Genomic DNA, 19,896 nt, shown 5'->3' with positions numbered 1-19,896 from the left:
GAATTTTTGCATGCATGTCAATAGGTATCGGAAACTTTTAGTTCTGTGACGAAAATACTGAAGACCGTAAAAAAAGTTTTTGTGCCATCCCTTATTGTGTAGTTGAATGTGACTTCTTTATAGAAAATTCACTCTTTTTTTTAATAATTTGGTTAAGGTTGGGCCTTACTTGATACAATTCTTTGAGTATAATTTTACCATATGGAATTGCAATTTACAATCCTTCCATCCCTGATATTTTGCTCAGTTATACTTTTTTCTATTTTCTCATTATTTATCTAGATAAATTTTAAATCTGTTACCTTTTTTCTGTTTAATGTGTAACCTAAGCTGAACACTGTAATTATTGCAACCTCAGTATGACTTATGTTCATACATTATATTTGGTGTCACACTGCGGAAGATGAGCCAATTTTGTAATTTGGTTTTTACCCAATATCTTCCATAGACCTAACGTTTTCTCGTACCTTCCCAGATTTGTAGGTTTTGCTGGCATCGAATTCGTACGGATGAGAATGGTCTTTGTCCAGCTTGTCGGAAAGCATATCCAGAGGATCCAGCTGACTTTAAGCCATTAACGCAGGAGGAGGCAAGTGTTACTTTCGTTCTCTTTGTTTTACATTTTCAGGTGTTGGTTTTATCCTCTATTTGCCAGGGATGGATCTTTTCTTGATTTTGGAACCAAAACAGAAACAGATGTGAAAGATAGATAGAAAAATATTTATTGTTCAGGAAATATTCCGTAAGAACAAAAATAATATTAAATTACATTTTGATAGCATATTGCATTAAATACAATATAAATGATTACAATGATATTCCATTCGTGACATAACTGATCATAGCAAATGCATGAAATATAGTAAAAAACGGCAAATTGAGCTATTTTCCAAGCCGGATTTTATACAAACACAAACAAAAAGTCACATGTTCTTAACTAAACAAAGAAAAAAAAACAAACAACGCTACTGCAAAAAAAAATGAACTGTAATAACCAGCATACAAATTTGATAAAATAAGAGCAAGATATGCTTATATCAAGATAGTAAATAATCATAAAATTATAGTTTAAAGGATTTGACAGATATACAATTTTTTATATCAGCTGAGCCATGGAGAATTGAGCTATGTAAATGAAATACATAGTAGAGAATGGGGACCAAGAATCAGGAATGGGCACCAATGCCAGCAGTTCAATTACCTATGTAAATGTTAAATGTCAGTCTATTTCTGTAACTTTGTGGAAGTCAAATAAATAGGAAGTTGACCATTGGAATAATATCACCCTCTGTTAATGATTGATGCTTATGATACCTATGACATTTATGTAATTGGCCTACAGAAAGTGAACAGAGATCAGAATGGATAAAAAAGTGGATGCAACCCATCCTTACTGAACACTGTTGTTGCATTGCTCATTTTGCATCCATTTCTCTTGTTAATCTTTATTTGCAATATCTTTCCTAACAGATAGCGAAATTGAAGGCTGAGAAACGGCAGAGAGATTCTCGGAGGAAGAATAAACTGTCTGAAGGGCGGCGACATTTAGCGAATGTTCGTGTGGTGCAGAGTAACTTAGTATTTGTTGTTGGTCTACCTCTTCGACTGGCAGATCCTGAGGTGGGTTCATGGAATATCTTAAAAGAAGCCAGAGCTTTGAACCTTTGATTTGCATTATATTGATTATTATAATTAATAATATTTTTTTGCTTTCGAGGGTCATGGTTTGTTTGGTGATCATATTTTATTGCGGATCATTAAGTCATTCCATGCTGAAATGTAGAAATAAGTGTATTTCATGTTTAATTTAATTTTTTAAATGTATACATGTGCAATTATTCAAATTTGTTCATTTCAACACAAAGTCATACTTTCAAGTGTGGAAGTGGTGCATGTAATTTCTTGGAAGTAGTAGTATCCTAGATTTATTTTTGTATTATCACACTCATTTTATCTGATAACCAAATTTTATCATGTTGATGTTTTACATTTCAGGTTTTGAAAAAGTATGACTATTTTGGAAAGTATGGGAAAATCCACAAAGTTGTGATAAATCAAAGCACTTCATATGCTGGTTCTCAGGTAATGTTGCCAGATAAAATTATTATCACTTGAAAATATCCTGGGTTTTGGAATATTAGTGTTGATCTGATTTGTAACCCAAGAAATTATAATGAAAATAAATAATGTATAGTGTGTCTTTCCCTGCATCGTCATTGGCATTTCTACTTGTTTCCCTACAGGGCCCGAGTGCTAGTGCGTATGTGACGTATTCTCGAGCAGAGGAAGCCCTTAGGGCGATTCAGGCCGTCTCATCTGTTATGATGGATGGACGCCCTTTGAAGGCTTCCTTGGGTACAACCAAGTATTGTGCCCACTTTATGAAAGGGTTGTCGTGTCCCAAACCTGACTGCATGTATCTCCATGAATTGGGTGAGTGAATTCGATCTTATTGTACCAAATCACCTCCTGGAGAATGTCTTTTTTCTTTAGTCTTTTAAATATGTGGATTGAAAAACTAGCATTTGGATTTTAGGAAGAAATGGAATATGAGTTGATAACTATGTCGTTACTTTACCAGGTGATCGAGAAGCCAGTTTCACGAAGGAAGAGATGCAGCAGGGAAAACATACCGAGTATGAGCGTAAACTGCACGAGCAGTTAAATGTGTCTTCGGCGCCGACAGCTAATGCTCCCCTTTCCAATCACCTCACTTCTTCACCTTCACCTTCCTCTGCATCCCCTTCGTCTTCATCTTCTTCGTCGTCTTCTTCAATCTCACTGTCTTCTGGCTCCTCAACTGCCTCAGTCCCTCCGGCCTCCCTGACAAACAATCACATCAACTGCAAGGAAGGAAAGTAAGTACCATTGAGGGATGTTTTTGTGTCATTATTGTACTATCTTGCTCAATCAGGATATGCCCAATCCCTCATTACCACTCCTGATTCGTTCCATCGGAAGCGAGCTTGCACCGAAACAGTGCTATTCAAGTAGTCAAGTTCTATTAAGTCTGTATTATGGAGCTTAATTTTTCCCTGAGACATCACTTTGACGAGTTTCACACTATACATGTCATGAATTCTCTTTTGAATATAATGTAATGCTGTTATAATTGCTTCACTAATGATTGAACATCGCTTATACATTGTTCACGAGCCACAGGTTGATACTCATCATGCATGTAATTGGTTTGCAATAAACATGAACTTCAAGCATTTATAATCCTAAAGTATATTTAAATGAGTTGAAAAATGTTATAATGAAGATAAGAAAACCTTAAACCGTTAATGAAAAAACAAATCACTCCGTTCACTTATCAATAGTCTCTTTGTATTTTCTATAATTTGGTAGCATTTTCTCCTGACATTTTGGAGAGCATTTGAAACACTGTTTTTCACCAAAGTTGAATGTTCCTACAAATTGATAGAAAAAAAACTTATGATTTGAATAACAGGCTGAAGTATTTGTTTTGGTATATTTATGCTTCCATTTAGAAAAACCACACTTCTGAAAAGAAACCAAAAGCTATTTAATTAATGTAGTGGTATGAAGCAGAGATGAATCTAATTCATTGATATGAATGGTGCTGTTTTCTCCGACATGAAATAGCATTTCATTGATAGATTTTGGTGGTTGTTAGGTAAAGATGGAAAGATGAGGGAAGAAAAAAATCTTTCTCACTAAGCCATAATTTGAAAAAAAACTTGACGGTTGCCACCCAGTTTACATGAGTTTATAATATCATTAGAGATCGTCTCATTAACTTATCCAGAGGGAACTCCTAATTGACGGTAGGAATCATGCTCAAGAGAGTGAACAACAATGTAAATTTATTTGTTCCAGAGACATTACAAGGAATGTATAAAACGTGTCATATTTCAAAAGATATAATGAGAGAAATGAAAAGCATTTACTTAGAATAATTCACATAAGTAAATCTCAACTTTATAGCGATATTTCTGTAGTAGAAAGTTATATCATAGTCTTTTGAAGACATTCAAAGTTGTCTTTTTTAAATTATACGCACCAGGCTGATGCTCAAGGTCGCTGAGGCCTGGTGATCAATATGGTATTAGTTGACGACATCAGCAGTTTATTTTTACTAAAGAGTCAAGGCTGCGTAGATTTGCTGCGAATAATTTTAGAAGTAGACCATGCATTGAAAAATGGGGGCTCTCCATTTTTCAAACACTATTGCAAATAGCAGTTAAAAAAAAATTGTGAACATGCCCATTTAATGATGGAAGCATTTTCTTTCATCCATTCTTATTAATGCTTACGTATATTTGCTTATTTTAGGAAACTTGGTGGGTCATCGTGCTCACCTCCATCGCAAGCCCTGCAACAGCAGAGTATGCAATGCCTCGGAGCTGCCCCGAATATCCTTAACCAACATCATCCACCACACCAAAACCTTTCCCAACAGCAATCCACAGCGTGGTCCTCAAATGGGAACAGTAAGTGTAACTACTCAATTGATTTCCATTCCATATCAAATACTCTAGACTCTCGTTATTACGAAGTTCACGGGACCGAATAACCGGAGGTTCGTAATAACGAAGTTCATATGAACGTTTTTTTTTTTTTTTTTGGAATAGTCGGAAAAAACAGTATTTAACAAAGTGATTAAATTACGTGGAAATACAGTGGAAATTGGTTATTATGTCATGAAAGGGACCAGAAGATTTTTAACGTTATATCCGAGTGACGTTATAAAAAAAGCAGCCTTAAATCTGAGTGAAAGAACAAAGTAAAAACGCAAATGTTCTGCTATATACAACACTGTTTACTGTGATGTGACTGATGATCTACCGTAACTAACGAAACAAACAATACAATACAGTGTGCCTGTGTCAGTGACCTTGTAGAATGTAGGGGTGGGAAAGGATAAGACCCAGGTATGCGGGACAGCCCCCGCTCCCTCCAGACACCAATTAAACAAAAGAGTTGCATCCCGTCACCAGCTCAGCGTCCAGCTTGTGACCTGTTTTTGCTTTTGATGTTTCTACACATGTTTTCTATGAACTTTGGGACATAATACAATCACACTACCACTTTTGCAACCTAAGAATCGCAAAATTTTTGACGCTATACCCGAGCGTCGCAATATTTGTTGACGATATGAACGGGTTTTCGGAACTTTGGGACATAATACAATCACACTACCACTTTTGCAACCTAAGAATCGCAAAATTTTTGACGCTATACCCGAGCGTCGCAATATTTGTTGACGATATGAACGGGTTTTCGTACAACATATAATGTTCAATTTTGGCTGGTCTGTATAAAATGTGACGTTAAACCCGAGTTGACGTTACGGCCGATGCCGTTGTAACCAAGCTCCACTGTATATATAAACAGGAAATTCGTTTCAGTTTCTCAATAGAAGAATGCGGCATGACGCAATCGAGTGTTGATATCTTCCCGAATACATTAAGTCCCATGTACGAACTAGATGCATTCCAAGACCTTGTTCCTAAGTTAATAAACCCACAGTCCGGCCACCGAGTGTTGTCCGATGACAGGCAGAATGGTCTAGGTCAGGGTAGGGGGCTAGGTTGCCAGGTAAGATAGGGTAACGTCCACAAAGGGTTCCGTGAAGAAAAGAGCCGGAAGGGACGACGAGCGTGAAGGACCACGAAGAAGAATCACTTATATGGTGATTCGAAGAAAGAACTTGTTTTGATGGATCAGGCTTATTTCGGTGCTCCATATACAGTAACAACGTTGCGTGACTAGTTGAGGGTGTGAGGTGCGTTTGGGGGACAGTGATTGGCTGTAAACCGTGTTGGCACAGGGTTATCCGCGCCTCACATTGTGCCGTCATCGGGCAACTCTCGCTGGTCTTCTCGTCGGGACCAACGATTTTCTTCGTTATAACGAAAACTTCATAATAACGTTGTTCGTATAAACGAGAGTCTACTGTAATACCATGCGTCTTGTCAGGTGAAAATCAAATGCCTAGAAACCTACACTCATCAGAATTTTATGGCATTTGATATGGTTACTGTGGACTTCAGTGTTACTCCACCTCATTGTGAAGCTCATATTAATGAACATGGACTAAATTAATTTTCTTCTGAAGGCTAGAGAATAACCTTGTGTTTATTTTTTAATACTTGTTTAAATTATTCCCTGCCATGTGCCACCATATAGTGTCTCACATGACTCCAAATGCTATTTAGGAGGACACTGTATTGGCATCTTATTACACTGCTGGATAAATGGCTAGACGAATATTCTATGAGGGTTGGCTGGGAATGTGTTATATAAATGTTTTTATATTATGATTGAATATGTAGAATATTTTAAGGTGTAGAAATGATATTAGTAATGAAATAACATAACGGTGGCTAAGTTCTAATAACACGTGTATCAAAAATAGCAACTTTTCAGGATAGAAAAAGAAATGATTTATATTTTTAATTGTACACTGAAATTTTAAACCAAAAATTCATAAAACTGAAGAAGCAGCATTCATTGGCACACAGGTAGTTTGTTTTTTGCTTGCTTTTTATTTTTTTAATGTTATCACACTCATTTTAAGGTACCTGTTTCAAACTGGCCGAATTTGAGATATGTGTTGTTATAACTTAGCCATCGATATGCAACACCAAACTTATTGTCATGTCAAATGAGAAAATCTTTGTGTTCACTGTGTTAATTCGGTTTGTTCAAAGTGTATAGGAAAGAAACTAGAATAAGGAAAACTTACATTGTCTTCAAATTTTTCTTGGCACGAGTTAGGACCTTTAAAAATTCTAATAAACTACGTATACTTATACTTAATAGTCTGATCTGGGGGAAAAGTTGCGGTGCACAATACCAGGATCATTAAAAAAAATATTTATAATTTTCTTCACACTTGACCTCACTTCCCATACTTATTGTTCATCAAATCTACTGTAATGACTTCACAGGCATAACACAACTTGGAGAATGCAACAATACAATATGAGATTGATAAAGAAAGGTGCATAGTTAGGGGAGCTATTCCAGAGATATTCCATTCCACTTTTACCATGGAGGGAGAGAATTCTTGTCCATGCAGCACGTTCCTAGTCCGGTTTTTTCTGGGTCCCCCTAGTATGATTGAGCAATGAAAGTAGATATCTTTAGGAGAGACACGAAGAACATCTAATTAGAGCCCCACAATATTTCCAGGTCTGACAGAAGCGGTAAGTTAAGAGAAATAATTTGCTGAACAGATAGATGTGGGAATTCGTTTTTCTCTCGAATCATAAAGGACTTTAATAAATGCTTGTTGCAATTTTTATTTTAGCATTTGCTTTATATCTGTAAATGACTGGTGTCCTGACATCCCCTCCCACATGCCTTTACTGTATTTTTACTATAGTAATAAGGTTTTCGTAACATTTAATTTTCGGGAGGTTTATTGTATGTAGATTTTACTGTAGTTTTTATTTTATTTATTGCCGCACCACTGAAAACAACACTAATTGACCTTTTACATTAAGGTTTTCTTAACAAATAACAATTTAATGCATGCGAACACCCATGCACTCGATAAGGGCAACCTACCCAGGCAGTACGCGAACCAGTGACCTTTGGTTAGGCAGGTGAGGACTTTACCCCACCGCCACCGAGGCAAATTATCTTACATCTTCATATTATACCACAAGCTGACTAAGAAGGCGTTGGCAGGGGGTGTTAGGACACCAATTTATTTGATAAAGACTAAATTTTAAGTTGGAAACTATTATTTTTATTATTTCAGACGGTACAAATGTGATTATGAGCGGTGGAGGAGGAGAAAGAGGATCTGGGGGTAGCAACCGAAGAGGAGGCAAAGGAGGAGGAAACAATAGTAATAGCAGTAGCAACAACAACAATGTCAATAGCCAGCGAAGAAGGCACACATCAGGAGATGACATTCCGAAGGGGTGAGTGAACCATGATTCATTATTTTGCATGATATTTCTATTCTATACGGGAAAATTGATAGAAGTCACTTATTGTTACATTGGTTTAAATATATTTGTTCATTGTGCATGGTCTTTTGTGGAAAGAGTTTTACCTTTTCAAGTTCTGTGTTTATCTTTCAAAGAATACAAATGGTAGGTGGCCTAGGGATACTTCTTAATACTGTAGAGATTGTTGGATAATCATTGCCCAATTTTATTTTATTCATTATGGCATACTGATGTATGTATCGCAGATTTTTGTTACGATGGCAAGAGTGACATTATTAACTGCATCGATCATTGGGTATGTATATTCTGCTATTTAGTGTTCATAGACAATGATAATCTAGGATTCTGCATCTGAATTTCCATCTCCATTAATGTTCTTTCTCAAGATGAAAAGGATGACTGTGGTTGAATATGAAAACTTAGCAGGAATACCTTACCTGTTTCAGAGCGTGTCAACAATGAAACATTTAAACTCTGGGGGACAGTCCAATTTTCCCAACAACTTGCGATTTGTTGAAGAAAAATTTTTTCTCCCTGTAGAGGTTAGCTTGTACTGCGTATTACGAGTATGTATTACTAGTTGACGAGGAGACTGTTGTATATTTATTCAAATTTAAAGTTTTTTTTTCCGACAATTGATACCTTGAAGCTTGTAAAATAAGTAAATATAGGACAATGGTCTTACATTGAAGGCATGAAATCATTTAATTCTGATCGAGTTATTAATTACCATTTGATGGATCATCTGCAGGATAATCTGTTGACTGGTATGGCCACCATGTGTTCCTAGAAGTTAGCAAAATTTATAGCAAAAAATATATTTAGCCATCCCTGCAACAAACACTGCATCCCTGAGGTAGTTCATTCTCAATCAAACTTAGTTATTCGCCGATCTAATCGCTGATGGTGGCAGTATCATCATCAGAGGAGAGGACCTTGGGCGCAGATGACCTTCTGTTTTATGTGTTACAGTTGTTCTTTTTTTATTCATCCAGCTGTGGCCTCTTTAATATAGGGCTTTGAACTTATAAAATACATCGACGTTGGCCAGCTACTTTTAACTTGAGGCACGGAATTGTTTGATTCTGATCAAGTAATTGATTACAGGCAATATAAGTGATAGCTTGTCTGCAGAGTATCTCTTGAGTGGTAATATGTGTTCCAAACGGATAAATTCATTTGAATGAGTTGTATTCAAAACCATCCTTGAAGGGGGATGGGGTATGTGTGGATGGCACTCCAAATGCTGGTTGCTATTTTAGTGATAGGATTTTGAGTGTAGTTCTCTCAGTGTTTATGCTAAGAGAAGGTTAATGATGATTCTAGGATCATCTCCAACTTTTCTTCCCTACCCTTCAGTCACCACTCCATTTGACTCCAGCTGCTGGTGTCATTTTTCCAACACTGGTACTATCAAGATGACTTATGTACCGTATAAGCGCATGTAAGAGCCGCACACGTGTAAGAGATGCACCCCTATTTTGAGCATCGAAGCGAAAGAAAAAGAATTTTGCTGCATTTAAAAAAATCCTATTGTGTGGTGTTGCAGACTTATGCCTGGACTTTCGACAGTTATCAAAATTTCCTCTTTCTATACTAAAAATTTACCCAGAATTTTTCAGCTAAATTTACACGATATGTGTGGTGCTTGGAGATATGTAGGTATTCACTTGTAGTCTTAACCTTACAATGCTTACTAGGGATGGTCGGATCGAATACCTTGGATTGGATCCAAATATCCACAGGTAATGCCCTTCACCTTATACTCCAGATCCAAATTAGTCGAAGAAATTGAATCTGAATCCAAAATTTTCAATCAATGCTTTTGTGAATGCAACGTCCCATAAGAGGGAGTAGAAAGAGTTCTGATCCTCTCTTCGCATACGCCGTTGCTCTACGATGCTTGTCCTACTCATGAACAATTTTCTTTAAAAGCTCTCGTAGGAGTATTGCAATAGAATTGCAGCCGTGGAAAACTTTAAGGCAAAACACGACAGGCACATAGCATGAACCTTCCCAAGAGATTGAACAACAATCGAGGGAATCTCATCGCCGTAGGGTAATAAACCTTTCTTAGATTTCACAGAACCACACTCCGCCCTCCATTAGCCAACGCCTCTGTCATTTTTTTTCCTTTCGGAGACCCCACAGATCATAAATCACTTGCCTCAAAGGAAAATATCAAGTTACGCAGGAACAATGGAAACTTGTTTCATCCCTACCCCATCTCACCAACTGACCTTTTTTGGTCTACCAGGTTCAATTCTCCCAGTTTCTGGAGGCCAAATGCTAGGTGAGTCACCTACTGAGCTCGAAGATATCTCGATAGCTTTCAGACTGTATAAACTTTCAGGTTGTATGACACACACAAGGTTCAAAAAAGAATGAGACCTAATGCCACGCATATCTGACAACATTTAAGTTTTTTAAGATCTAATTTATTGACCCAAAGATTTTTAGTCACAACAAGGCTATTAATATTCAACGTAGTCCAAACAGGACCGTTTCGGAAGAAACAAGCGTAGCATGAGCGCATTCAAAAAAGACTAGACTGACGGGAAACTTCAGGCAACGCAAACTGCGTATATCACATGGCTGTGCATTCGCTTTGCTTTGAAGGCAACAACGTCACATGCTAGATCGGACGTGTTCTTCCCTTGCTCCTTTGCTCGTAATCTCGTTGCTTGAAAGACAGAGGGAGCGGGCTCTTTCCCCTCGACCTCTCTTTCAGCGCTCTTCACTTATAAGCATTTCCAATTTCTTCTATCCACCATTTAGTCCAACTATGTATACACTCGTTCGAATTTTTTAAACGGCAGGTTTTGACACGAATATAATTTTCAGTTGCAATAATCCTTATAATAGCGTCGGAAGATGATTTTTGAAAAATCAGGTCCTTAGCATAATGGAAATTAATTGGCAAGACAGTTGTTGACTATTAACCAAGTAATGTCCTTCAAAACTACGCGTTTTTCTATGTTTGATATGCAATTACTACTTGGCATTAAGTTTAGCGCGTTTTAGCTCCGGACCTGAATTTTGCTAACGATAGGTGACGTAATGAGAGAGAGCTCTTTCATTGCTGCGTTTGCATTCACGGCGTCTGTCGCGTTTGTTTAATTTTTAGTTAACGCACTGCCGGTGGTTGTTACGTCATCAATATTTTTGCCTAAAATGGCTTATCAACAGACCATGAATTTGACGACACTTAGACCGTGAAAACCTGGAAAAAACCGTGAATTTTATTATTTACTTAGGGTGAGAACCCTATTATTATTAAATTGAATGATTGAGCCTCGGAAATACACAAAATGAAACGACTGTAACGATAACTGTACTGAAAATCTTGTCTATTTTTTAAGCATCAGGAGGGCATTGCCCCCCGTTACCCGCCTAAATCCACCTATATTCTAGGGTACATTAACAGGCTCTCTCTCTCCCATAAAAAATCTACTTATCCATTTTTCTCTTAGTTAAAATTTCATTCATTGAATTCTTGCCCTTTTATTTTTATATCTCATTAACTGCTATTATTGCTGTGGGCGATTATTTGCTTGTAAATGTAACACTCAGCAATTTTAGAAGTTCGAACTCTTTTTGTGATGTGCTATTTACTTTTTTATGCTTTTGTTCCTATGTTCATTGCTCTTTCCATGAATTTTGATATGATACCTTAAATTCTGTTGCCTATAATTTCATCAGTGCAAAATTTAATGATTTTCTTTCTGCTGTGTAAAATTTTTATTACAGAATATTACAATTTATAGATCTTGTAGTTTTTTGATTAGTTCTAATAATATTTTTTCAAAAATGTTTTTCCCTGTCAATCAGAGCCAAGAAAGAACAAATGATTATTTAACTTTGAATCGCCAGAAAATGAGGAGCTGCTGAATTTTACTCCCCAATTGTTGCTTAGAGTATATTCGAAATGAAAATATCTTGTGTGACGTTGGATCAAGACCATTTTCATCGTTAGTGCCTTATGGATGTGCTATTGGAACAACTAAAATTGTTGTGAAATTATTATGAAAAGAACCCCTAAGGAAAATTGGGACTGCATACTAGGAAGTCATCCATTACTTGGAAAATTTAGTTGTAATTTTATTTACATAAGTTATATGATTATCATTTTCCATAATGTTTATTTGTGAAAAAGTGTTCATTTATTTTGTTCTAGTCTTTCGTAAATGATGAGGTCATCATTTCAAATATCCTCCTGTGATGAGTCAATTTTATTTTGACAGTTATGCATTTATTAGTTTATTTTGTTGCCAATTGTATTATTGTCTACAATAATAAAAATCTTTAGACTAAATTATTCAGTGAGGCTCTTTTAATTTGTAATTTTTATTAGGGAAATCATTTGAGTTTATCTGATTGATTGCTTAATTTTTAATTCTGTCAACTTTTTTCATTGCATTTTAAGTGGATTTTTCTACTCTGAAAGAATATAGAAATGGGTTTTAATCTGAGGTTAGCTTATTATTGTTAGCAATTTATGCAGCATTGTAGAGCAAAACTTCGTAATCAAGTGTAGACGTTGATATGGTTACACAGTTGAGGACCTCTAAGACAGAAACCCGGAAGACCAGAAATCAGAAACGTTTGAAAATTCGTCTAAGTAGTGTATCAACTTGCCACCTCGTGTGAGGATTGTTCTGGGACGAGTAGGAAGTTAGCAAATGCTATAAGCATATGCTAACAGCCTAGGCAGAGACTCGTAGGGATCTCAAATATCAAGCACAAGACCCTGAACGCATTTATAAATAAATTAATAACAAAATATAGAAGCATTTGCAAAGATTTACTGTCCGACTAAGGAAGGTATTGATAGGTATTGCAATGTCTCCTAGTGAATGCTATCAATGAAAGCTAATGAGCAAGAAGAAAAAGGTATATTTTATTGCTCGTTTTTATCCAGTATTAAGCAAGTATAGTTCATGCTCAGGAAGCTATGGTCGTGATTTGATGACTTATTCCGCTAGACTTATATATTAAATTGAAATACTGCTAGAAGGCTTATGATAATTAATGTTAAAATCCCTTTCATGTGTAACTTCTGAGTTACGGTTTTATTGCATTAAAATTCTCAATAAAAAGTGTGCCACTTTTTCCGTGCGCTGAAGACCAGAAATCCAGAAACCCTTTGGTCCCAAGCTTTCCGTATTAGAGGTCATCAACTGTATATCTGCTTTAGGCAGAAGCAGAAAGAAGTATAAAGTAAACGTGGCAGGAACAAGAGTCTGTGAATGATTGTATGGTTATAGAAGTCTCTAAAAGGCCTCCATAATTATCCCACCCCTTTCGAACACCTGAAGTGCAATATCTGTTATATGAACATTGTCTTAGGTTTATCGGATATTTAGATTATCATATGACTGTTAAGTATCAACACTAGGACAAGTGAAATTCCTCTCCCTCTTCAATGGTAAAGGGAATTATATTGATCCCCTCAGAAATATATACAAATAGAGTTGGGTAGGTAATGAAATTATAACATAAGCGTTGGTATTTTTGCTGGCCTAATACCTATTTTAATGTACCGTATAAGCGTGTGTAAGAGGCGCACCCCTATTTTGAGCATCGGAGCTATGAGGAAAAAAATTTTGCGGCATTTTTTTTTATATATTGCGCGGTGTTGCAGACGTACACCTGGAATTTCGACAGTTATCGAACTTTCCTCTTTCAATATTAATTGAAAGAGGAAATTTTGATAACTGCGGCGGTAATAGCGGCATAAGAGGGAGTAGAAAGAGTTCCGATCCTCTCTTTGCATACGCCGTTGCTCTACGATGCTTGTCCTATTCACGAAGAATTTTGTTTAAATGCTCTCGCAGGAGTGTTGCAATAAAATTGCAGCCGTGGAAAATTGTAAGGCAAAACACGACAGGCGCATAGCATGAACCTTCCCAAGAGCTTGGACAACAATCGGGGCAATCTCAGCGCTGTAGGATAATAACCACGTCGTAGATTTAACGGAACCACACCCAGCCCTCCATCAGCCAATGCCTCTGCTGTTTTTTTTCCTTTCCGAGACCCCACAGGATAATAGGAAAACATCAAGTTACAGGGGAACAATGGAAACGTGTTTCATCCCTACCCCGTCTCACCAACTGACCTTGATCGATCTCCCAGTTTATGGAGGCCAAATGCTAGGTGAGTCATCTACTGAGCCCGAAGATATCTCGATAGCTTTCAATAATTGTATGACATGCACGAGGTTCAAAAAAAGAAAGAGATCTAACGTGCATATCTGACAGAATTTAAGTTTTTTAAGCTCTAATTGTTTGACACAAAGATTTATAGTTACAACAAGGCTACTAATATTCAAAATAGTCCAAACAGGACAATTTCGGAAGAAACAAGCGTAGCATAAGCGCATTCAAACAAGACGAGACGGACTGGAAACTTTAGGCAACACAAACTGCGTATATGACATTGCTGCGCCTTCGCCCCTTCGCTTTCAAGGCAACGACGTCACATGCAAGATCGGACGTGTTCTTCCCGTGCTCCTTCGCTCATAGCCTCGTAGCTTGAAATACAGAGGGGAGGGAGCGCGCTCCTTCTTTTTTTCGTTGCTTGCTTCAAAGACGGAGGGATCGCGCTCCTTTCCCTGGACCTCTCCTTCGGCGCTCTTCACTTAAAAGCATTTCTGATTTCTTCCATCCACAATTTAGTCCAACAATGAACACACTCGTTCGAATTTTTTAAAGTGCAAGTTTTAGCACCAATATAATTTTCAGTTGCAATAATCCTCATATTAGCGTCTGAAGATGATTTTCGAAAAATCAGGTCCTCAGCGTAATGGAAATTACTCAGCAAGGCAGATATTGACTATTAACCAGGTATGTCCTTCAAAACTACGCGTTTCTCTACGTTTGATAAGCGATTACTATATGCAGTATAAATGCCGCGGGATGCCTACGTGTGGCAGTAAATTTAGCGCGCCCTCCAGAGCGAAAAACCCCCGTGCGATCTTTTCCATGTTCACCTCTAGGGTACAGACGTGACGGCGCGATGCTTACAAGAAAAGCAAACAGGAGCATTTTAAAAATACGTCACTAAGGGAGAATCTCCCCTGCCTGCCGCTTGTTTTTGACCTAGGATTACAGATGACTGACTCACACTGAAAACCAAGGCCACTCAGTTCCCCTTCGACTTGCGACCGGTGAAGGGGAGGGGTGAAGATAAGAAGTTTGTGTAAGAGGCGCACCCTCATTTTCGGCTGCAATTTCTGGGAAAAAAGGTGCGCCTCTTACACACGCTTATACGGTACTTTTGCGAAGTCAATCACTCATAAGATAGGATGAAAAAAACAAGACAAAGCTGCTGGTACCCTTAGCGAAAAAACTGTTGAAAAACTGTTGAAAATTTAAACAGTTAATTGGGACAACTGTTGAATCCAACAGTAGCTGTTAAAATCCAACAGTAACTGTTAAAATCCATCAGAAACTGTTAAAATCCAGCAATAACCGTAGAAAATCCAACAGTAACTGTAGAAAATCCAACAGTAACTGTAGAAAATCCAACAGTAACCGTTAAAATCCAACAGTTTTTTCGCTTAGGGTAGTCTTGCCAAAAACTCTATGCTCATGTGGGAATCTCTCATTGCGCCATAGTTCAGGTGCCTGTCATCAGAATATGTATTTAAAGTGTGCCGCCATTGTATTATGAATAAAGGATGCAAATGCTTGAATTATAGTTAATGAGGAAGAATTATGGAAGTATTGATGACCATTATTATTTTAAATATTAGCCAAAATCCTTCCATAGACTTTGAGCTCTTACTTTTCTCCCCGTATCCACTAGACTCAATCACGGCCTACCCAATTGTCATCATCTTCTGAATAATATAACGAGGATTCACCACAACTTGAATCGCTATAGTCAATTGTTGTTAATACTATAATGATTTCTTGAAGACCAAAACTTTGTTCCATTTTAGAGCCTCAATAAAATCGACAGGCTGGTAATGGATGAAAGGAAATGGGCTAACATACACGAAAAGGCCATGCAAATGATTGAAGGATGTTAATTACAAAGTTATTGCCATCATTGAAATTCTTTTAAGTTCACCTCCCTATGTAATTCAGTGTTCCCCAAGGACGTTTAAAGCAAAAGTGAAAATTTCTCTCAAAGTAGCAAAGTCTTATGGTTCTGTTTATCAGCAGTAGTTCATAACATGCTAGAAAGTCACAAAAGAAAACTGTGCTATCAGTACCTGTATTGCTATTGCAAATTGAAAAATGACTTAATTCTGGTGTTAATGAATGTTTTACATCCTTTTTTCCCTTCCAAAATTGAAGCAATGTTAATAATGAGCAACCATCTCTTGCATACGAACTACATGCCCTCGCAATGGTCTTACTATAGATCTCTGAAAGTGATTTTATTATTTGTAAAATTTTATTTAAAAAATACATGACGATGTTGCACTGGAAAATTTGGCACTGATTCAGTAAATTTGGCGGGGTTGTTGATAATTAGGTAGTGTTATTATAATTAGAAATTTTTGGCACACTATTAGGTCATTTGAAAATATGTTTTCTTTCCGTCAAAGTTCTTAAAGCGATATGCTTGTATTCTTATTTGCATAAAATTTAGAAAAATACATATATCAAACAATAATTCTGGAAAAAATTAAAATGCATTAGCAAAGCAAGAACATGTATTTAATGAGCACCTTACTTTGATACTTGCACTTGCAGTTAGAAGTCACACAGCAAGTAAAGCGTTCATTGTATTGATAAACATTTCATAAAAGCTGATCTGATAAACAGGAAAAGGAAGTTAGTTATACTAATGTGGTGTTGATGCTACTGCTTGGTGTTGTGCCTGGTTGTTTTCACATGTCCAGTGCATTAGTACAGGGTGGGGCAGAATGGACTCCCTGATTTGACGGGTGAATTGTGAAAAAACTAACAAAGATAGTTTTAAAATGTTTATATTTCCCAAAACTACATTCAATGCTATTTTATTTTTATTTGAATTTGAAAATTTGTTCATCCAGGTGACGACCTTGGCGAGCTTGCACATATTGAGTCGTTCAAAAAAGTTTTCAAAAACTCTTCTCAGCATATCTTCTGATATTCCAACGATGACATCTGTTATTGGCTCCTTAAGAGCTTCCAAGGTCCTTGGTCGAACTTTGTAAACCTCAGCTTTGAGATATCCCCAAAGAAAAAAATCGCATGGACTCAAATCCGGGGAGCGAGGAGGCCACGGAACCTCGCCTCGTAATGAGATCAGGCGGCCGGGAAACTATCTTTGCAGGACTTGGCGTGAACGAAGGGCAGTATGAGCCGTGGCACTGTCCTGTTGAAACCAAAAGGCTTATGTGTCATATTGCTGACCATACTCTTCCATTTTAGGTTGAAAAAAGTTCTCCAGCATTTCACAATAACGCTCAGAGATAACAGTAACAGTTAAACCTCGAGATTCAAAAAAGTGAGGCCCAATAATGCCTATGGAGGACACGGTGCACCAAACCGTCACTTCGGGGCTATGAAGAGGTCTTTGGTGAAGTTCATGAGGATTTTCAGTCGCCCAGTACCGAAAATTTTGCTTATTAACTGTGCCGTAGAGGTGAAAATGTGCTTCATCGCTGGACCACAGAATAGCGTCGGGTTGCACAGAGGTTAAAATTGCATTGCAAGCATCCGTACGTTTCAGTCGTGTAGACTCAATTCTTGAACGACCATCATCTTGTAGGGGTGTAAGGTAAGGTCAGTGTGTTAAATTCGCCTCACTGATCTGGACGATATTCCAAGGGCAGCAGCATGTTTCCGCGCAGAGCGCGATAGGGACTGCTCAATGGACGCTCTCACTGCCACGATGTTTTCAGGTGTCCTAACACTTTTAGGTCGCCCTGCTGGTTTTCTAGGAAGTGCAGATCCTGTCGCCTGCACATTAGTGATCCATTTCCTAATGGTTTTTGCATCAGGAACCTTGTTATGACGAGCCAAGCCGAACTTCCTACGAAAAGCCCTCTACGTCGCCAATATACTATTATTGTTTATAAAGAATGTTTCTATGGCAAAGCCTCGATGCTCACCAGACCACTTTATGGCGATTACTAAAAAATGGCATTGCTTCCCCCACCATACTACACTACTCCCACCCCGCTAACACACCTGCGCACTCTACAGTGATAGTCTGAAATTAGGGAGTCCATTCTGCCCCACCCTGTATTTGTTCCGTGTTGCATTTTTTTTCCATTTCCTACGGTGGAGCACTGATTCCAAATGTGCTATTTTTGATACATGAATACACTACGTTTTGGCAATGGTGTAACTTGCCCTTGTGATATTATATGAATATTGCAAATAATTATCTCAATTATAGAATACGTAATTGTAAAAATCAAATTAAACAAACCTATTAATTTGATGTGCTCTTTCTTTATGGGGATAAAACATGTGGATTTTAGGGGCCAAAATTTTGGGTGTTGGAAAATATGTATGTAGAGGTTTCTGGCATGAAGGTGGTGAACCTTGTGCGGGCTTAAGTAATGGAAAGAAAATTAATTAAGAGGACGGCAGGTCAATTTCTAAATAGTGTTTGTGTTGTTGAATTGTCTCTGCCCATGGTAGTGGCTGTGTTTGGGTCCCTGTACTCTGCAGGTATTGAAAGAATCTAATAGAGATAGTTGTAATAAATATTGGGAATGCATGCAACTTTCAATACTAGGGTACTACAAATGAATTTGCAGAACGAAGGCAGAAAGTGTAGTACCCTTGCGAGCATTCATATGTGAGCTGCGACAGAATTGCCCCAGTTGAAAATAGATGAGTTTAAAATCTTTCAGCCACATTTCAGAAAAATGCAATGGAATTACATAGATCAACACACTCATTGACGTCAATACTGGTGCTCATGAATTTCATTTCAAGCAATGCTGAATTTATTTCATCATACTAACCAAACACCTTTAGGGACTCAAAAATAGGTTTCTTTATTATTAGGCCACCAAGTGTGTAACACGTATTCTGATGGAAGAAAGGGGCAAATAAACAGTGATTACCCGAAACAGGGAAAAATTTAATGAATTATTCATCATAAAACTATAGTATACATTTCATTTCAACACGGGACAGTTTTCATGCATTCAGCAATGCATCAAAAATTTACGCTAATCCAGTCTATGCAGTCCGAGTCATATCATCGCAAAGATTGTTGAAGAGACATGCAGATGGTATCAAAATGCAAAAATTAACACTTCCATATCGTTACTGAAGAAATTGACATTAGGAAGTGTAAAGTATGTCTCATTAGTTCACAATCACAACACTCACAATGATTCCTTCCATGACATCTTCATAATCTTGATATTTTTATCAATGAATTTATTTTAAATAGCCCAAAATGTGATTTCAAGCGATAAAAAGGTTTTATAATTTAATAATTACCTATGTGGGAGTCATGGACTTACAGCGAATAATAAGGCAAATGATGTAAACAAGCCGTGGTTGAAGATGAACTCCAAAAGGTACATTGTTACAATACTAATAAAAATAGTTTTGTCACGACTAATAGCAAGAGTAAAATGATTATATGCTTATGCAAGTATGTAACAGCCAAAGTCATCTTCAAGACAATTATACTTGACAATTAAGATACAATTAGCAGCTTAGCAGTCTGGTATTTTTCCATCAACAACTGTTTGATCCTTGAGTATACATGTTTATTAACTTGGGATAGAAATAATGCTATGGTAAAAACAGCAAAATTTCCGAACAAAAGCCACATCCATTTTTGCAACTAGCATTTCTGTTGGTGCAAGCGATGATGGTCAGTAGCTACCGGCACCTACGATTGTCTGTAGCCGTGTTCAGAAGTCTGCCCTTGATCACTAATTGCTTGTGTGAAAGACAGCAAGCATGAACGTGCAACATAGGAAAACAGTAATCGTATTAGAATTGAATACTGGTAAATTATTTGGTCGTTCACTGTGGTCTGAAAT

The 19,896-nt window shown here is 37.3% G+C and overlaps 1 protein-coding gene across 2 annotated transcripts in view; it reads left to right on the top strand.

Moving 5' to 3' along the window:
* The window catches only part of LOC124167335 (trithorax group protein osa), a 47,065-nt gene that overhangs the window by 3,706 nt on the left and 23,463 nt on the right, over positions 1-19,896 (top strand). For both annotated transcript variants that reach the window (XM_046545324.1, XM_046545323.1), the window contains exons 3-9: positions 476-589; positions 1,471-1,620; positions 1,996-2,082; positions 2,244-2,433; positions 2,582-2,858; positions 4,300-4,457; positions 7,739-7,904. In XM_046545324.1, the coding sequence (XP_046401280.1) occupies positions 476-589; positions 1,471-1,620; positions 1,996-2,082; positions 2,244-2,433; positions 2,582-2,858; positions 4,300-4,457; positions 7,739-7,904 (1,142 nt within the window). The remainder of the gene's footprint in view (positions 1-475; positions 590-1,470; positions 1,621-1,995; positions 2,083-2,243; positions 2,434-2,581; positions 2,859-4,299; positions 4,458-7,738; positions 7,905-19,896) is intronic.

This window comes from Ischnura elegans, chromosome 10, assembly GCF_921293095.1.
Source record: "Ischnura elegans chromosome 10, ioIscEleg1.1, whole genome shotgun sequence".
NCBI classification, from domain to species: Eukaryota; Metazoa; Arthropoda; class Insecta; order Odonata; family Coenagrionidae; genus Ischnura; species Ischnura elegans.
Note: the sequence above shows the minus strand (reverse complement) of the source record. Positions and strands in the feature narration are given on the sequence as shown.